The sequence below is a fragment of the Arabidopsis thaliana genome, chromosome 2, assembly GCF_000001735.4.
Source record: "Arabidopsis thaliana chromosome 2, partial sequence".
Taxonomy (NCBI): domain Eukaryota; kingdom Viridiplantae; phylum Streptophyta; class Magnoliopsida; order Brassicales; family Brassicaceae; genus Arabidopsis; species Arabidopsis thaliana.
Window position 1 is genome coordinate 17,523,019 of NC_003071.7, and position 18,230 is coordinate 17,541,248.

The 18,230-nt window shown below is 40.1% G+C and overlaps 6 protein-coding genes and 1 non-coding gene across 9 annotated transcripts; 1 reads left to right on the forward strand and 6 right to left on the reverse strand.

Annotated features, from left to right (window-relative positions):
* Positions 1-52: 52 nt before the first annotated feature.
* Positions 53-3,108, reverse strand: AT2G41980 (Protein with RING/U-box and TRAF-like domain). The gene is made up of 5 exons (NM_129762.6): positions 2,873-3,108; positions 1,916-2,183; positions 1,465-1,799; positions 970-1,356; positions 53-796 (listed from the first exon to the last, which is right to left on the reverse strand). Exons 3-5 carry the CDS (start codon positions 1,672-1,674, stop codon positions 476-478), a joined length of 918 nt encoding a protein of 305 aa, NP_181729.1. The 5' UTR covers positions 1,675-1,799; positions 1,916-2,183; positions 2,873-3,108; the 3' UTR covers positions 53-475.
* A 1,040-nt stretch (positions 3,109-4,148) lies between these two features.
* AT2G41990 (late embryogenesis abundant protein) lies at positions 4,149-5,919 on the forward strand. Its single transcript, NM_129763.4, has 2 exons — positions 4,149-4,818; positions 5,057-5,919. The coding sequence occupies exons 1-2, from the start codon at positions 4,378-4,380 to the stop codon at positions 5,507-5,509; spliced, it is 894 nt and encodes a 297-aa protein (NP_181730.1). The 5' UTR covers positions 4,149-4,377; the 3' UTR covers positions 5,510-5,919.
* Positions 5,920-6,224: 305 nt separating this feature from the next.
* Positions 6,225-7,425, reverse strand: AtMT4a (plant EC metallothionein family protein; the record flags this gene model as incomplete). Of its 2 annotated transcripts, NM_001202801.1 has the most annotated exons (4): positions 6,225-6,557; positions 6,629-6,742; positions 6,831-6,850; positions 7,284-7,425. In NM_001202801.1, 4 exons carry the CDS (start codon positions 7,344-7,346, stop codon positions 6,392-6,394), a joined length of 363 nt encoding a protein of 120 aa, NP_001189730.1. The 2 variants fall into 2 exon arrangements, with proteins under 2 accessions (NP_001189730.1, NP_181731.2); NM_129764.2 differs by lacking the exons at positions 6,831-6,850; positions 7,284-7,425 and having other exon boundaries at positions 6,392-6,557; positions 6,629-6,717.
* A 516-nt stretch (positions 7,426-7,941) lies between these two features.
* On the reverse strand, positions 7,942-9,671 carry AT2G42005 (Transmembrane amino acid transporter family protein). Its single transcript, NM_180030.3, has one exon. It carries the CDS (start codon positions 9,544-9,546, stop codon positions 8,305-8,307), a length of 1,242 nt encoding a protein of 413 aa, NP_850361.1. The 5' UTR covers positions 9,547-9,671; the 3' UTR covers positions 7,942-8,304.
* A 123-nt stretch (positions 9,672-9,794) lies between these two features.
* PLDBETA1 (phospholipase D beta 1) lies at positions 9,795-15,610 on the reverse strand. 2 transcript variants are annotated; one of them, NM_129765.4, is made up of 11 exons: positions 15,245-15,610; positions 13,317-15,017; positions 12,921-13,037; positions 12,648-12,842; positions 11,933-12,181; positions 11,758-11,826; positions 11,514-11,661; positions 11,092-11,240; positions 10,664-10,840; positions 10,391-10,588; positions 9,795-10,293 (listed from the first exon to the last, which is right to left on the reverse strand). In NM_129765.4, exons 2-11 carry the CDS (start codon positions 14,970-14,972, stop codon positions 10,000-10,002), a joined length of 3,252 nt encoding a protein of 1,083 aa, NP_565963.2. In that variant the 5' UTR covers positions 14,973-15,017; positions 15,245-15,610; the 3' UTR covers positions 9,795-9,999. The 2 variants fall into 2 exon arrangements, with proteins under 2 accessions (NP_565963.2, NP_001324696.1); NM_001336948.1 differs by having other exon boundaries at positions 10,391-10,840; positions 15,245-15,602.
* A 74-nt stretch (positions 15,611-15,684) lies between these two features.
* On the reverse strand, positions 15,685-15,766 carry AT2G42020. The gene has a single exon. It is a non-coding gene; the product is annotated as a tRNA-Ser (tRNA).
* Positions 15,767-15,845: 79 nt separating this feature from the next.
* On the reverse strand, positions 15,846-18,227 carry AT2G42030 (RING/U-box superfamily protein). Its single transcript, NM_129766.3, has 2 exons — positions 17,608-18,227; positions 15,846-17,362 (listed from the first exon to the last, which is right to left on the reverse strand). The coding sequence occupies exon 2, from the start codon at positions 17,326-17,328 to the stop codon at positions 16,051-16,053; it is 1,278 nt and encodes a 425-aa protein (NP_181733.1). The 5' UTR covers positions 17,329-17,362; positions 17,608-18,227; the 3' UTR covers positions 15,846-16,050.
* Between the last annotated feature and the right edge of the window lie 3 nt (positions 18,228-18,230).

Sequence of the window (18,230 nt, forward strand, 5' to 3'; positions counted from 1 at the left end):
TCCAAACATTCATCAAGGTTAGTTTCATTATCCTTGAAAATTAACCTTTGTTCAGGATAATACATGATGAATCATTCTGTATGATTAACTCATGCACATGCATATATATATATGCATCTGAACCTTAGAAAAAAGTAACCATTTGGTCGAAGAATAGAACAAAATAGATCGTCTTCATTTTTTCCAACAAAACCAAGATTACAAGATAGAGATAGTAACATTGCAAACCACAAAATATTTCAACCGATCATGGGATGATTTTCATCTCATAGTTACTGAAAAAAACAAAGTTGAAGAAAAAATTTCGAATTTCAACTCATCCCATATGATCAAGAAACTCTCTCAAGGCTGTTATGTACATCATCCGTTTGAATTTAATCAACTCTTATTTCTCTTTCTTCTCTCCTTATATCCCATTTTGCATTGGCATCATGAATCATAATCATCATCATCATCATCATCATCATCATTAGCTTTATTCTTCTTTCCAAATCCGTCCAGTGACTCGCAACTTGAGCTCTTCTTTGTCACTGCCAGAGAAGTACAAAGCCAAGTTTCTAGGGATTATGAGTCCGTCTTGACTATCTCGGACTTTCCTGTGACTGTCTCTGATGCTTCTTGGGATCCCTTGCCATGTTAGTTTACGACTGTGAGCTCCAACTTCCAAGCTGTAACTGAACTTCTTAGCCTCGTTCTCGTCTCCCATAAACCTTAGAAACGCCATGTACACTGGTGCCATCCCGAGCTGAAACGCCTCAAAGTGTAAGCAGAACTGTCTTCCGAAACAGTTGAAGACCTAAACAGCATCAGATGAAAACAGGATTCAATTCAAGTAGTGAAATTGTCAGTTCCTTTTCTTATACATGGAATAAAATGCCTTAGAGAAAAATACATATGTGAAAGGTAACATCAAATACATATTAACAATGACTATTTAGCTATAAGGGAATGCATAACTATCAAAATTACCGTAAGCATCCATGTAGCATTCTCGACCTCATGCGGATTTGACTTCACATAACGATGGTTGAAAGTGCACCCATCATGCATGTCAACTTTATGATCATCTTTGAGATGGTCAACAAGCGTTGGAATATCACCCGTCACTGAACACTCAGAACCAGCATAAGGACAGCTGTAGGATCGAAACCTGCAATGCTGCTCGTGCTTGAGCTTGCTGTAGTATGGGAAAATGTCCTGACACCCTAAATTTTGGTACCGGCATGGAACTTCCAATGATTCCGCAACCTTCTCAAGAGCCAAGCATCTTATGTTACCAAGCTCATAGCGGCATGTAGGGCATGTGTTCTGCACTCTCAGTTTGCAGCTTGAACACAATGTGTGGCCGTTCGGGCACTATGGGAAATTAACAAACATAGATGTCAACATGAAATAAACGAAGAACGAAACTCAAGAATGAACCATATTTTACAGATCAGGACGTAAGAAAGAAAAGCAACAAACCTGATGAATTGGAGGATACATTAAATTTGTACAAACCGGACATTCAAGGAGCTCATAAACACCATTGCTCGAATGGAATTTTCCAATGGAGCCACTACCTGATTTTGTTGGTTTGCTATTAGCCTCAACCTTTGCCATCTTAACCTCATAATCTACGCCTGTCGAGTTAGATTCTAGAGCTTCTTTCAATGCACTGCCACCAGGAGCCATAGAGAGTCCAAACCTAGCCAAAACTTGTTTTATTTCTAACAGCAAGTAAGTGAAAATCCCTAGTCCTCTCTTGTTGCAGATGATGTACTCCTTTCGATGATATATTCCTTTGGAACTTCGTTCTTCTGCAAGAAAAACAAATGATGGCTAAATATACAACATTTAAGGAAATGTTATCAATAAGCAAGCAGGTAACATGTTAGTTAAAAAACTGGAGCAAAGTAGGTTAGGAAGTAGATACGTGGTGCACTTGATCAAGTTCTTTTCTTTCTTTCCGGAAAAAGGGACCAATGATCTCTTAGCAGTACACCATACTGCAAATCCAGTCTTATACCGTTGCGGTCCAAGCATATAAAACGTAGCAGCCACTTCGTTAGGAAAAAAGGATAGTCTTGTGAATTAATGTGACTAAGTTCATTCCCAATCAACTGAAAGTTGCCAACACATCTTTCTTTCCACGAGCCTGTTGCGTCTCAGGTCCCTCGATTCTTCACAATCCTTTCTAAATGCTAGCGGAGTAAAACAGTTATGTAACAAGTCAGACTTTTTAATTCAAGGAGAAACAGTTCATCTATGAACAATGCTAAAACCTTACAAGTTCCAATATTTTAAATGGTTATAATATAACAATCACAGGCTATTCAAACATCAAAAATAGAGCTGTCAAATGAAACGATCTGTTTTTATTTTGCAAGACATAACTTTTCAATGTAAACTATACAAAAGAGAAATTGATTCAACAGGAAAACACAACAAGTAGAACAAACAAACATCAGGTAAGTTCAAACTCAAGATCTCATAAAAATGGAGGAAAAAAACTCAAAAAATTTAAAACAAGTAGCAAATTTTGAATTATGAAAACAAATTGAAGCTGAACTCAATTTTCAAAAACTTTGTACCCACAAAATTATTCAAAATCACCTCATCAGCGACAAAAGTTATTTCCGATTACATGAAATAGTTAACGAATCCATAAACTAAGCAATTCAAAGACAATTGACAAGAGGAACATAACTCATTCCTAAAAGACTTGGCCAGATTCGTCACAATAAGCACCCCTGAACGAAAAATAAAAACACAGAACCAAAAACCTAGTTCTTAATTCCTAAGCTCGTGTTTTTTTCTCGATTCTGATTTAAGAACCCATTAAAGAAAAAACCCAAATTTGAACAATAAAGAGAGAGAGAGAGATAATTACCCAGGGAGAAATTTGCAGGCGGTGGCGTTCGAGTTATCGAGGTTTTACTTTCAGATTCACATGAGGATTGAGGAAGACGAAAATATCAATTAATAAGAGATTGAAGAAGAAATGGGCTTTGAATTAGGAAGAAGAAGAAACGAATTAAGACGGCAGGGAGAGGGAGGAGATAGTTGTGTCGTGTCTTGTTGTTGGTATCGATGAAAGCCATTAATGGTGCTCTGTTTTTATTACAGCTTTTCAATTTGAATTTCACCCAATTTCGTTTTTCTTACTTTTTGGTCCCTTTTGTTTTTCTAAATAGACAAATGTCGTCCAAAAGTATTCTTTAGGGGTCAATTCATCAAAATAAATGTAGGTGGTGTCTTAACAACAAAATAACGAAAAAGGTGTCCTCATCTCACAATTTGTCAAATGTATTGTTAATTTTTTCTTTGTTTCATTATTGTCCATCAATTCGAGTTTACAATAAAAATCTTCATTTTTGATTGATGTAATTCTCAACTCTCAAGATATAATAATCCACACAAACAAACAAAAAAATGTCAACCTTACTTATTATAAATAGTTATGTATCAAATGATTCTCTTGTATGGCTATGAAGTATGAACAATCAGACTATGCCTCGGCAAGCAGCAAATATGCTTACACTGGATCCAGTTGCCACCTTCAGAATGGCATACAAGGCCCATAAATTGGTCCAACTGATCCAGGGCCAGACACATTTGGAAGTCAAGCTGAGTCTTGTTGTATGATTGTATCCTATGCAGTGTTTGTGTATGAGCTCAAAGATAAGATCATTATCTGAGCATTGAAAGTTTCTTACAAGTTGGACAAGGCCACATCATTATGATCAATCAATAGGGAAGAGAGTTGTAAAATGATACTCTCACACCTTCAATGGCCTGCAGAGCCTCATGGAAATGTGATTTGTTAAAATTGGAAAAATTTTAAGTTCTGAAACTTTTGCATATACTATAGTAAAAATCGGAAAATGTTACATTGGGTCACTATCGATTACATAAGGAAGAGGTAATGTGAATGGGCTTGTAGTTACCTACCAAGTACCAAACAGAGCAAAGTAAAGAAAACAATAAATGCAAAAAATCTAATTCCTTCTATTTATTGAAGAAAGAGTTTTTCAAATCTTCAAAGACATTCTGGGTAACTCTGTCACCACAGTTGACTGTCTCATATCCCCACGCGCTAACTCCTGAACGTCAAACTCACCTTCCTCCATCTCTAAACTCTGTGTTTTAGCCACGCGTGTAATCGCGTGAGTAAGAACCACCAACAATGGGACCAACTTGCTTAAAAAGATTTATGGGTTTTCGCTTTTATTACACACTCTCCCAAATCCAAAGAAGCGTTTGTGTTTAGATACGTGGTGGTGGGCAAAGAAAAGAACCAAACACGCCACTAGGAGCTACCATCTCTGTTTTATTGCTGCTTCTGCTTCCTCTTCCATTACTCGTCTTAAAACAAAGGAGAAAGAGTCAAGAGACATGCATGCGAAGACAGACTCGGAGGCAACAAGCATCGACGCAGCGGCTTTGTCTCCGCCGCGTTCAGCGATTAGACCTCTTTACTATGTACAGAGTCCATCAAACCATGACGTGGAGAAGATGTCATTTGGTTCTGGTTGCAGCCTAATGGGTTCACCTACACATCCACATTACTACCATTGCTCACCAATCCATCACTCCCGTGAGTCATCCACCTCTCGCTTCTCTGACCGTGCTCTCCTCTCTTACAAGTCCATCCGTGAACGTCGCCGATACATCAACGACGGAGACGACAAAACTGACGGCGGAGATGACGACGACCCGTTTCGGAATGTGCGACTCTACGTTTGGTTGCTCCTCTCCGTAATCTTCTTGTTCACAGTCTTCTCTCTTATACTCTGGGGTGCTAGCAAATCCTACCCTCCCAAAGTTACTGTAAAGGTAATAACTACTTTCACTTGGTGGTGACTCTGCTCTGAGCTGAGTTAACTCGTGTAGTGGACGAGTGTTCTGTTTTTTTTTCCTTAAAAGAAACAACTTTGGAGAAAAGCCAACTATGAATATAATAATATAATTTGTTTTCTAGTGAAGAAGACAAAAATATATATTTGAGACAAATGTGTTTGGAATGTGATTAGGTGTCAGACTGAAAATGTGTTGTTGTTGTTGCACTGTGCAGGGGATGCTGGTGAGGGACTTGAACTTGCAGGCAGGGAACGATCTTAGCGGAGTGCCTACGGACATGTTGTCTCTTAATTCGACGGTCAGGATATATTACCGTAACCCATCAACTTTCTTTGCCGTCCACGTCACTGCTTCTCCTCTTCTCCTTCACTACTCCAACCTCCTACTATCCTCCGGTGAGATGAACAAGTTCACGGTTGGTAGAAATGGCGAAACGAACGTAGTGACGGTGGTGCAAGGCCATCAGATTCCCCTCTACGGTGGTGTTTCTTTCCATCTTGATACACTCTCCCTGCCGCTTAATCTCACTATCGTCCTCCATTCAAAAGCTTACATTTTGGGAAGACTCGTCACCTCCAAGTTCTATACAAGGATCATCTGCTCATTCACTCTCGACGCCAACCATCTCCCAAAATCCATCTCTCTTCTCCGCTCCTGTATTCCTTAACACTGATTACACGTGTGTGGATGTGTGTTCTTGTATCTTTTGCCATCAAATATTTTAATCCATCAAGTACAACATCAACATTTCTACATGCCACAGTCAAATAAGTGATCACATATATAGATGACACCGCTTTATTAGCCTTCAAGAGCCAAAATATTACTAGAAAAACAAAGTCCCTTAAACCAAATATAATCTATTCAGACGCTATGCATAGAGTTTCAGAAAGGCCAATCCATCAAGAAAGTCTCAGGCCTTACTGTAATAGTAATTTAGAACTCTGTACCAGTCTATTAGTTACAGAAAGACATAATGGCTTGTCCTACCAGTCTATAGTTGGAGCCTTTGCAGATGGAAAACCATACTACCCAACTTAGAATAGGAGGTGAGTTCTCTGTTACACAGCAAGCAATTTGTAGTCCCCATTGCATTATATACAATTTTTGAAACCATGAATGACTTTCTTCTGTTTTCATTTTATGCAATTGTTGAACGTTTCTTTTAAAGTCCGGTAAAGTGAAAAGACGATGAAATTTCTTTGATGAACACATTCATTGTTCCCTTTTGGTGTTAAGCTGGTAAAGCGTTGGAGGTGTTCCCTAAAACATGCCAGATTGTACAGACCATCTCGATGTTGTTACTCATTCAGTATTCAAAGATTTATCTCCTTGTGTTCACTGGCTATCAGTTTTAGGAGACTCAGTTAGTGGATTGTATTAGTCCAAGACCTTCAGGATTTTCAGATTCTTGATGAGTCATAAGACGAGAGCAGAGCATACGAAACATATGTTTTCTTGTACCTGGACCTAATAAACAGATTTATTTTTCAGATCTGACTAGCTAGTACTATTATACAAAGTGTGGTACAGACAGAGATAAGGATGTCTAAGTGGCGCAAGAGGCGCATGTGCAACCCTCACCACAGGTGCAGCCCTTGGCGGAGGTTTGGGTTTGGGTCTTGGGGCAGTTGCAGGGGTTGCATCCGCAGTGCTCCCCACACGGGCACACCATGTGCCCTTGATCCCCAGCAGATGCTTCTCTCATCCTGCACCTACATGGATTGGAAACCACGTTTTAGAATCCCAACACATCAAACCCTAGAGCATATAATAAAGGACCAACCTGCAGGAATTCCCACCGGGACAGGGAGAAGGGCAGCCACAGCTATCGTTGCAGCCAGCGACAGAGCTTCCTTTGCCTGTATCTGCCATTTTCGTTTTCAATCTTAAAGTCCCTCTGCCACATTCAGATATATATAGACACTGGGCAGTGCAAAAGGATACGTGGTAAGTACTATGTACCATGTGGCTCCTTCTCCTCTTACCTCAGTCGTGACAAAGCATCCTGAATTCAAACGTGCTACGTAACCAACAACATCATCCCAAGAGTCGTTGTTTGGTTTATCAATAAATTTTCTAGTTGAAAAATATTATCAAGCCCAACAAGAGCGTGCTTGTTCCAGGGATACAGAATCAAAACACTTGACACATGCTCAATGGTTATTACTTTTAACATAACAACATTCCAACACGTTGACACTTGCTTTCATTGAAAGTAGAAAAAATTCCCCCAAGTCAAGTGCATCCATTAATCCTAACTTGGGGGTGTAAGTATGTAACGAAGTGTGGTTAGATCCGGATCCGACCAACTCATATAAGGAAAATTACGAGTTGGGTCTGAAACCAAAAGATTGTTCTCATCTGACTTTATCTTTGTTAGGAGTTTACATGGTCTAAAGCATGACGTGAACCATCTAGGGTTAGGGTTACCAACTTACCAACAGTGAGTCGACTCGGTCTCCGGCAGAGAGTGAACAGACATGATCGGTAATTAGAGTCATGAAGGAAACTCAAATATACATAAAGACGACTCTCGGGGCAGCCTAAGAGAGTTCGGGTTTCGTAAAGCTCAAGAGAAGCAAGGATAGCGCGGAATCTCTTGGAAACTAAGGAAAGAGTAGGATACTACAATCAAGACGCGGGCTAAATAGTTAAAAGCATGTCATTAGGAAGCATTAGAAACGTCATCGCAATAAACTGGCTCGTTGGATTAATAGTGAAATTGACGATATATGAGTATATTGCTAGGTTGTCTTTTTGGTGTTATGATTTCGGTTCGGTTTACATGGTTTTGAAATGAAAATTGATTTGGGTTTGGTTTGCATTAGAATTAATATGGTTTTCAGAAAAAACAAAAGAAAAAAAGGTTTTGGGATCACGCGAGCCTCTTTTGGAATCAAAGCGAGTAGAATAGAAATAGGCATGATTTTGTGGGTTTACCCCTACAGAAATTGATGACACGCGCTCAACGCGAAGTTGGTGCGAATGGGTATAGAATTGAGCGCGTGACGTGAAGTAGGTGCGAGTGGGCGTACAGAGGAGCGCTGTGATTGGCTGAAAAAATGAAAATAGTAGTGATGCTCCTCCTCTATAATTTATGTTTCGTTATTCTTCTTCTGAAAGTTGTGTGATTTTAGAAGTCACCAAAAAAAACTATTTTGAGATACTATGAATATTTCGTTTTGCATTTTGTTGTGGAGCCATTTATTACATAGGTTAAAGCTTATAACTGAAAACTGGATTCAAAGAATAGCAGCCGAAGTGAGTTGAATATTTTCTGAACATCTGAAAATTGGTACAAGTTTGTTCTCATTTTGCTAGTTTCCTTGTTTTTTTAATGTTTTCTTGACTTTAGGAGATGACACATGGAGGTGTTGCATACAAAGGTTGCTGCAACGGCCTATAACATTCCCCTTAATTCCAACAAAAGAAACAATGTGTCCAATTTCTTTCACCTACCTACTCTTGGAAGATCTCAGTCAGAGAACTCCAAGTACCTGAGACACCAAGAATGACACCCAGCAGCAGGATCCCCACGTCTAAAGCTCGTTGCTTCCACTCCATTTCGTCTTTGAAGACCATCAGATGAAACAAAGAAGGCAACACAAAGCCCAACGCACAACAGACGCTGCTGCCAACCAATGACAAAAAATCAGCAAAGTTTGGCACCAAGAGAGCCACCAAAGTCACTGCCAAGACGAGCAGCCATCTGAGCCAGACGCAGTACATTCCACTCCAGAAACGTCTCTCCACAATCTCAAACACAGGGTTCATCATCAAGGGAAAGGTGAAGAAAAGGTTGATACAGAGCCCCAGCTGCACAAGACTGCTCACCACTCCTGCCCCTAAGTTAGCTGTGATTATATCCATTGTATCATCCCCAAAAGCCATGTAGCCTAACACACCAAAAGATCCATACATCACTGCAATGAATAGCATGCTGAGTGCCAACACTTTGCCAAACTTGTCCTTATCCTTAGTCTCGGATTCAAGAGGCAAAACCATTCCAACCCCTTCAAAGGCGTAAACAGCCACTCCCATACCATAGAAGAACACAGACATGCCACCAAAGGCGACAACTTGAGGCCTTTGCACCACCGTAATCTTGATGTCCTCCACAATCACCACCGCCATTGCACCCAAATCGACCACATCAGCAAATATGCTCAGAGGAGCCAAGTGAGTGAGTGTCTTAATAGAATTCAAACCCAGCTGAAACGGAAAACATCCCCATATGTAGAGACTCTTAGGAGACACACCCATTAAATGCCTCAGACTCATCAAAGTCGTACTCTTGGTTGGCTTAGAGAGATTAGCTAAAGTATTACCGATGAAGATAAGGTATCCAACACAAAACCCAGCCTGAGACAAAATAATAAGAATGTCGACGACGAACCTCCCGAGATTGCCGCAGGCAGCGAAACCAAGGTCCCCAAAAGATCCGATATTGGAGACACCAAGCTTGCGACGGATATGAACAAGAAGCATCATGCAATGGTTGATCAAAGCAGCGACGGAAAAGAGCGTAAGCAAACCCATGAGCCATCCGGTTCGTTTGAAGGCGTAAGGAAGACCAAGGACACCAGCACCAACGATAGCAATGAAGACATTAGCGAAAGTCTTGAACTTGCTCGACAATGGTCTTCCTTTACCAAGAAGAGGTGTGTCTTCTCTCGCCCTTCCTTGTTCCTCCAAACCCATCTCTATACCTGATTAGAGATGGGCTCTGGAGATCAAAAAAATTCAATGCAATCGGAGATCTAAGATAGCCAGAGTGAAGATAGACGATCCTGCGGCATTTGCTCTCTATTACTCCTTGGAATGCTATTAAAAGGCCAAACCTTTCCATCATTTTTGCTATTAAGATGAGATTGTGGCTTATTGTGGAATGCATTACGATGTACATGTTGCATCGTATTATACGAATACTTGAGGAACACAAACAAACATGGTAGGAAAATTTAGAGTGATAATATATCAGCCAAACTATTAACAACTTTATTCATTTTTATAAGCCACCACTTTATACACGATTAATAATGTGAAAAGTTTATCAAATTAATCAAATCTCCCACCCTCTTATTATCAACTCTCAAGATATAATATCCACACAAAAAAAATGTCAAAAGTGTGCCACTGGATCCTTCCTTATTATCAAATGGTTAGATTCTCTTGTATGGCTATGAATGATCCGACAATGTTACCTCCGACGTCCGGGAACGTCTCACTCCCGGGAAGTGGTCGGACTTTTCCTTTTCGATCAACTTCCACTGGATACTTTAATAAATGTCCTCTCATGTCTGAGACTTCTTCAGCTGCAAACTGTTTCCAGTTCCTCTCTCCCATTGTTCTCACTTTCCTTACACACTCTATACTCTCTGGCTGTGTGAAACAGTCATCTAATGTTGCCATATGCTCTGCCCAAAGCGACATTCTGTATCCATAGATCTGCAGAGGAAACAAGAAAAAAACCAATGATCCAAACTCTAGAACCGGAATCTGACCTCGTAATTGGTTTTGTCTTTGCATGGTTTGCGGGATTTACCTGACCACGAGGACCAGAATGTTTCCTTGCCCATGTATGTTGAGGCTGGTAAGCTCCCATTGCAATCTCTGTATCTCTTGTGCCTTCCATTGATCGTTGGTTTATGTTTGCAGATCCAATTACTACGTATTCATCATCAACTACCATCCCTTTCGAGTGAACATAGACCATAAATCTTCTGCTTTTCCGACTCAACGCCTGCAACACCACCGGGACTCCTCGTTTCAAAAACATGAGAAATTTAAGCAGCAGGCATTCTCGGCGTTTAGTTACCTGAGGAGTGTTTGCATTGCTTGGACTCCCGGTTCCTGAGTTATCTATTCCATCCACCATTTCTCTGTTCCCAAGACAGAAGAAATTGAGATAATCTTGTGGGGAGAATGCTCCTTCAAGCCCTGTCTCCACTAACGCCTTGTAGATTGTCTCATACATCATCTGTATTGTCTTGTGCTGCAACGATGATAACACTGACTATCAGTTTCATAATCTCCATATACCCAGACAGAACTCATGTAAGAAACATGAATCTTACATGCATATATCTTACTTCCAAAAAATCGTTCAACCATATTGGTGATCTATGAACATTGAAATCAATATTATCTCTACTAGTCTCTACTTTAGTTTTGTGATTTTGATTTGAGAAACGGAAGGAAGATTTTGGCTAAGACAACAACCCATAAGTTTTAACTCAGACATACCTGCCAATAAAGAATCCTCTGGGTAGCAGCGCCGGTTGGAACACCTTCCGGCCACATTGGAATGACAATATAAGCAGCAAACCGTTCATTCGCCCTGATCTTTTCAGCTATCTTCAACGCAATTTCCATAGGAATCAAATTATTCGCACCTACACACCAACGTTTTATAGCAATGTTAAGAGCCAAAGCAACTCGCATCGAATGCCAAATAAAAAAATCGGAGACTGACATCCTAAAGCTAGCATAAAGTGAAGAAGTAGGAGGTCGTGGTCAAGAATAATTTCATAGATGTCATAACATGTGACACAGTTCAAGATATATAGAAAAAAACTCCTGATGTCTTCATCCTTAAGTTTAACTATAGGAACAAACTTAAGTTTCTTAAATTCTTGAAATTAACAAGCAGAGACATATGACCAAACCTATGTCCTTATGCGCATTCCAGTTGTATGAAGACCCAATGAAATACTGATTCTCAATATAGATGAAGTGTTGGGCTGCACGAATGGCTTTGACATACGCTGTGTGTATGCTCATATCAATCAGCACGTTCTTCCCACACACCAAGTTCTATCCAAAACAAAAACCTTTCGTGGATTAGTTTTCTGACATGTTTTAGACACCCAAACATAATGATAGCTAAAGATTCCTTTCATTTTTTGTCACCTTGCATGTAGCATCTTTTGGATCCTTTGGGAAACCTTTCACAGAGTTTGAATCGATTGAACGGAAAATCTGTATCAAACCAGAAAAACATCAGCTTAGCTTGCACCTGATAAATCATGGCTTCATAAAATACTCAACCTCTCCGGTCATTCAGTAACAGTTTTGATGTTCATACCTGAACATGCCAAGCCTCAGGATCGTTCTCACTAACAGTAGGAGTATCAGAAACTCCTAATATATCTGGAATCCTATCAATCCTTAACAACGCATCGTCATAGGAAGTCTTAAACTTCTTGATCCCGCTAGGCTTTGCAGCCTTCAACCATCTCTCTTCGAAGTTGGTCAGAACATCATATGCAGCCGGGCCATCAATCTTACTGTGTAAGTCATGCCACGGTTCTCTTGGACATCCTGAAAGATTTCCCTGTTGAAATAATAACATTTGTTTCAGTACACAATCCTATTCAGAATAAAAAGATTGGGTACCAGATCATTATTTAAGTAAGAGCTCAAGAATTCTTGATGGATACAAATGACAAAATCAACCAGGGGAGCTATGCAAGATTGTGAAAAGACAAACAAAAAACTGAAATAACTTTGGAATACAAGATCTCGACCAAAATTCAGCTATCTGATTTTATATGACACAGGATGCTATCTATTGAATTGATTAGAAATTAGCAAATTCTTTGCATACTCTTTTAGAAAAAAACAAATGAAGCCAGAACAAAGACTAAAGATAACTGTCAAACAATACCATTTGAACAAGTTAAATATCATATTTCCATAATATAGGCTCCTAGCTACTGTTCAAGGTAATAGCTTGCTAAGTAATTGCCAAGAAAGCTACGCAAGATTGTAAACAGAAAGTTGACATTAAGAAACTGTACCGTAAAAGTGGGGTTGTGAAAATCATCTTTATGAATTGTCTGTAGTGTCCTGAACAACGGATGCTGAGGAGTGTCATATCGGCCATCACATAGATCAAGCCCACCGACAAAAGCTATGATTTTCCTTCTGTTACCACCAGCATCAGCATCTACTATTACGTTTTTTTGATGATGTGTATAGATTGTCCCAACTTCCTGGTAGACAAAAATTAAATTAGAAGCTCGATTCCTAGTTTCGTATAAATATAAAGGGAAAAGAAAGTGGTACTCTACCCTCTGCTTGACCCAACTATGTCGCTTTCCAGCATTTCGGGGGCAAAGCAGGACTTGAACTGAGGAATGCTTAAAAAAACGGCGTGTTTCCTCATCATGGGTTGCCATAACCCCATCCTGTTCAAGTTGAGAAGTTGAGTCAAAAGTTAAAATTAATATGAGAGATGACAAGCCATACCAAATAGATAAGGTACATATCTCAAAATGAAGTTGTAGTTACAACATGAATCAGGCTTTTCCAATGTAATACTAAATTACCAAAGCTATCATTTCATGAAAATCTAAATATATTCCGACTTGCACACACTAAATATTAAATAGATACGATATACAAATCAGAAGATATAAAAAAAATAGAAACGAAAAGAAAGGACAGTCAAGGGTGTGTGTACTTACTGTTTTATAACCCAAAATGCTACGTGAAGTTGGGTCATCCCATATCAAAAGGAGGACTCTCACTCCTTCTTGGGACTTTGATCTTAGAAGCTCCCCAAGAGTACATTCGGATGCAGGACCTAATTTATCACGAATCAACTTAACTTTGTGCCACACTGACCAACCTGTGATATAAATCAAACGCCGCGCCTGACGTATGGCATCAAACATATCATGCCAACACTTCCCATGTTCATAAGACATTCCATTGTCCAGTCTTATACCAGGGAGCATCCCTTCTGGGACATGTGCATCTTGATACAATCTCACAGTTCCGCCTTTTCTAAGAGGAAAATATGTTCCAGGTACCCCTTGGTAATCAGGACCTGCCCCAACTCCATGATGATAAACGCTGAGTTTGTCCATAGGAGTATACTGAATCGATAATGATAAGTTTGCCCCTGGTTTACAAGGCTTCCCATTACTGTTTAGAATCGGATAAGTTCCTTCGATCTTGGCACCTGAGTATATCTGCTCCACCGGGATTGTAACCAATCCAATAAGCTGTGAACCCACAACATCACTGTCTTTAACAACAAAATGAACTTCTGCAGCATGATGAGCAACAGGAACATAAAAATGTTGCATCCAAACAGGATTTTCGCTGTTACTCATGACATACGTTCTTCCAATCACAGCACCAGCAACTGATACAGAAACATAAGGATCACTGGTAATCTTACTAGTAAGCTGCCCTTCAATTTTCCCTGGCAATCTTCCAAACATATCACCCAGTGTCTTATGGAACATATCCATGTTAGGGAGATTTTTAGCATGATAGATCCAAATATCCAAATTCCCATGCAACAACAGGACCTTCAACGACCCTTTACCAAACAGTGTCATCTGCATATCCGCACTATGTGGCGATTCGGTAGATGCATAATAAGAACTTGAGGAATCTACTCTCCCTAACTGTGGCAAATGAGAGTTACTTGGAAACGAGCTGTTAGGGTAACCATACAAGTCCCCAGGGCGGCTTTGCCAAGAGTTCGAAGGAAGGGAGGATAGTTGTGGAACTGAGGGACCTGGTTGGTTAGTAGAAATATGCAGACCACCTAGAAGTTCATCCACAGGAGGATAAGAAGATCCAGAATTGCTTACATTATCATGACCTGTTCCCCCGGTACTGAGACAATCTTGCCTACGATATTCTTGAAAACCTTGAGTTTGCTGCGGAGGAGGCAGAGGCTCTTGCGGTTTAGTTTCAGGTGGAGGGTATTGAGCTGGCTCTTGATACGAATAGTGAGGAGGCGGAGGACCATAAGCACCAAAGTTACCTTGGGGCTGATAAGGGTAAGGAGAAGGTTGGTAGTCAAAAGAATGTCTGTGATACTCTGGAGGAGCAGCCGCGAGAGATGATGGTTGTGGGTTGTGGCTATAGTCTAATGGTCCAGAATGCGAACCCGAAGTGTGCTGATGAGGCGGTGGTGGTGATGCATATGGTGGTGGTGTTGCGTATGGAGGTGGTGGGTAAGGGTAATAAGGAGCACTGTATTGATTGGTTGGAGGAGGTGGGTATGGCTCTGAACTGGGAGGTCTATAAGGAGCTGGGTATGGGTAAGGGTATGGGTACTGACCGTAAGGGTATGGATAACGAGGACCGTGATTATCCATTATCAGTAACGCATATAAGCTACTGATCTAGAGAGTTTATTTCCTCTGCAGAGAGATTCAAAGCAAAAGCAAGATCAATCACCAATCAACAAGTAGTATTACTCGCAAATCATAAGAATCGTCACAATATTCGTCTTGCGATTTAGATCAGAAAGATAGAACACAAACCAAAATATATATCAATTCCTTAGCTCGTGGATTTTCCCGATTGAGAACAAATAAAACACCCAAATATGAAGAAAAATCAAAGAGAGGGAGAGGGAGGAATCTACCTGGGAAGAAATTTGCAAGCGTGGAGTTATGGAGATTTTGGCTTGGTATTGTATTGATCGACACGAGAAGAAGAATCAATGAAGAAATTGGAAAAGAAGAGAAACGCGGATTTCTATTAATCAAAGAAACGCGGATTTACCAAGATAGGAAATTAAACAAGGAGGTAGGACAAGTTATTGACGTTTGTTCCAGATTCACCAAGTTCGTTTCCTTTTTTGCTCATTTTTTCCCTTATTCAACCTTCAAATATTTATTCTTACTAGATTTCAGATAGTATTTTGATTAACAAACTTTTTAGATCAGATTTTTCAATCTATTTATAAAAAAATTTACGTTTTGCTTCTATCTTCAATTGGCTATCTAGCTCCTGCATGAACAGAGGGACACAGGTTGGTTACAATTTACAAACCCCGCGTCGATAAAAATGTAAAATAGAATTCGTCGCCTGAGAGATTCGAACTCTCGCGGGGAAACCCCATTTACTTAGCAGGCAAACGCCTTAACCACTCGGCCAAAGCGACGTTTTGTCCAGTCAACAACAAAAACTTTTATATTCTATCACAAGTCAAAACTCTGCCGCAACAAGTCAACAACTGCCAACAACCGAATTCATTCACCAGATCAAAAGAATTGAAAAAACCATATATCCTATTGATGTATTTATTTATTAGTCTTTTAGCATAAAAACTGAAACAACAAAAATCCAAAATCCCATATAAAAAACAAACTGAAAAAACCAATAAAATCACTGCTTTCTACTACAGATTATTACTCTAGCTTCCTCTTTCTTCTCCTCCATTCTCTTCTAAGCTAATCTCCTTCTTCTCCTCAGTGGACGAGAATCTGCACTGTCAACATCAGAGACCCTTGAACTGTTCTCATGTCTTCTAACAGACGAAGAAGTCGATACAGTCAACATTGAATTAATCTCAGCCGCCGTTTCAACTTGACTCTCCGAGTTTATCACACCTACTATGCTTGAGAACGAATCCCTGTCTTCAACACCAACAGGAGGACTGCTGTTTTGTTCTTGGTTCCTCCCCAATGCATGTGTTATCAAATAAGTATCCGCTAATCTTTCAGCAGAGCTCAAAGTAAACGACGACACCCTCCCATACATCTGTGCCCATCGTCTCTGGGTTGCCAAAGCACGTGACGAGCTTAGGTTTTCGTTTTCCTCTTCATTTTCAGGGGCATTATTTAAGATCAGATCAATATCGTTAATCTCATCTGATGAAGGTTCAACCAGTGCTTCACTAGACTGGTTCTCCTCTGCTCTAACTCCCCTCGAAGTCATAAACCGGTTAAGAGATGGTCTGGCGCGTCTTTCTCCTGTACTAGATTCCCTTTCAAGCCTATCCTGCAAATGTCTAAATATTTCCGTTGGTATATGACCTGACCTGTTAAGTGTAGTCCTCAAACTCTCTGTGCGTCGTGCTTGGGGTCTCGAAGGGATCTTGGTGTTTGAAACCTCCTCAGATTCTCTTTTCTGTATCCCACGTCCATAGATTGGAGTCACTGTTTTCACAGATACCTCCCCTTTACAAACCGGGCATTCTTTTGCCTCTGAAACCTGTAGCCACTGGTAAAGGCAAGACCAACAGTAAAGGTGGCCACAATTAGTAACAACTGGATCCTTGGACAAATCCAAACATATATAACAATCGAAAAAGCTCCCATCGCTGCCAACGCTCTTCTCAACATCTCTTTTCTCCTCTGTTACATTGTCTTCTGCCATCACTTTGCTCCCATTCTCGCACTTTTTGGAGTCCTCGATGACCCTTTCTCCACTAGCCATGCTTCCCTCACCAGCAGGCAAAGCAACTACATTTCCAGAAGTGATCAACAACTGACTCAATTCCATCGCCGGGCTATGTGTCTCAGCAAGAACCGGAAGCATATCAATCCGTCTGAAACGTGACCGGTACCGACTTCTAAACCTTCTCAGAGATTCGGATTCCCTAGCAGCAAGTCCATTACCCCAATCAGACCGAGCATAATTCGTCGCTGGCTCGAGACCTAACTCAGGATCAGGACCCAGATTCAAATCCAGGTTCACAGTGCTAGATATCTCTTCACCCATCAATTAACAGATAAAATGACCCTCCTTTGTTATCCTGCTTGAAAAGAAACCATAATCAAACCTTATCTTATATTAAAGACTAGAAGAATGAAGCATGACATAGAACCAAACAAGTTTCACACACAAAACCATAAACATATGGATAAAGAAGACGCTAAAACTAAAAAACAAATCAATGGCGGATTTTTATACCACTAAACTCAACCATTTCAATAACCACTGTCAATGGATAATATAATTGAACAAATTTAAACTCAGCAGAAGAAAACGAGAGATTACCTAAAAAGTAAAATTCCAGAGCGGTGTTTATGAATTCTGCATTCTTCAATTACCGAGCCCAACGCTGAATCTCCAAAGTCCTTTCGATGTAACAAAATCCCCAATCCGAAACCCTAATTCGCAAAATCCCCGTGAGAAAAACCCCAAAGTTTCAATTAAGATTGGAGAAAAAGCCTCAAGCTCTTGTCTTCAATCCAAAATTGAGGCAGATTTTGCAAGGAAAGCGTAAGAGAAGTCTGGAACATAGGGTTTTTCACGATAAGCGCCGGAGAGGTTACTATTGAGAACTCGTCAGCGAGCTTTTGGAACTCCGATTCGTCGAATGGAAATTTTCACCGATCAAATCTTTTCAATCGGAGGCTCTCTATACTTTTAATCAGAGAGGGAGAGAAGGCACGATCCTCTGTGCTCCGGTGTACACTATTGACGTGACGTCTATATTCCACGGCGATGATTACCTTCCCTCTGACCGGACGGTCAGGATTAGTTTACTTTCTTACCTAGTTTTCTTTTTTTAATAAATCTCATCTATTTATATTGATTTGGTAAAATGTAATTAATTTATTATTGGTTAAAGTTGAATAAAGATAAAGATAATTCATTAAATGCAATTATCAAACTTT

What these genes read in the sequence shown, in the direction of transcription:
- AT2G41980 (NM_129762.6), bottom strand. Translation starts at nt 1,674, where the DNA reads ATGGCTCCTGGTGGCAGTGCATTGAAAGAAGCTCTAGAATCTAACTCG. An exon ending in TGTATCCTCCAATTCATCAG is followed by an intron (nt 1,357 to 1,464) that starts GTTTGTTGCTTT and finishes AATTTCCCATAG; the next exon opens with TGCCCGAACGGCCACACATT. An exon ending in ATGCTACATGGATGCTTACG is followed by an intron (nt 797 to 969) that starts GTAATTTTGATA and finishes GATGCTGTTTAG; the next exon opens with GTCTTCAACTGTTTCGGAAG.
- AT2G41990 (NM_129763.4), top strand. Translation starts at nt 4,378, where the DNA reads ATGCATGCGAAGACAGACTCGGAGGCAACAAGCATCGACGCAGCGGCT. An exon ending in CTCCCAAAGTTACTGTAAAG is followed by an intron (nt 4,819 to 5,056) that starts GTAATAACTACT and finishes TGCACTGTGCAG; the next exon opens with GGGATGCTGGTGAGGGACTT.
- AT2G42005 (NM_180030.3), bottom strand. Translation starts at nt 9,546, where the DNA reads ATGGGTTTGGAGGAACAAGGAAGGGCGAGAGAAGACACACCTCTTCTT.
- PLDBETA1 (NM_001336948.1), bottom strand. Translation starts at nt 14,972, where the DNA reads ATGGATAATCACGGTCCTCGTTATCCATACCCTTACGGTCAGTACCCA. An exon ending in GCATTTTGGGTTATAAAACA is followed by an intron (nt 13,038 to 13,316) that starts GTAAGTACACAC and finishes CAACTTGAACAG; the next exon opens with GATGGGGTTATGGCAACCCA. An exon ending in GAATGCGCATAAGGACATAG is followed by an intron (nt 11,241 to 11,513) that starts GTTTGGTCATAT and finishes GTTGGTGTGTAG; the next exon opens with GTGCGAATAATTTGATTCCT.
- AT2G42030 (NM_129766.3), bottom strand. Translation starts at nt 17,328, where the DNA reads ATGGGTGAAGAGATATCTAGCACTGTGAACCTGGATTTGAATCTGGGT.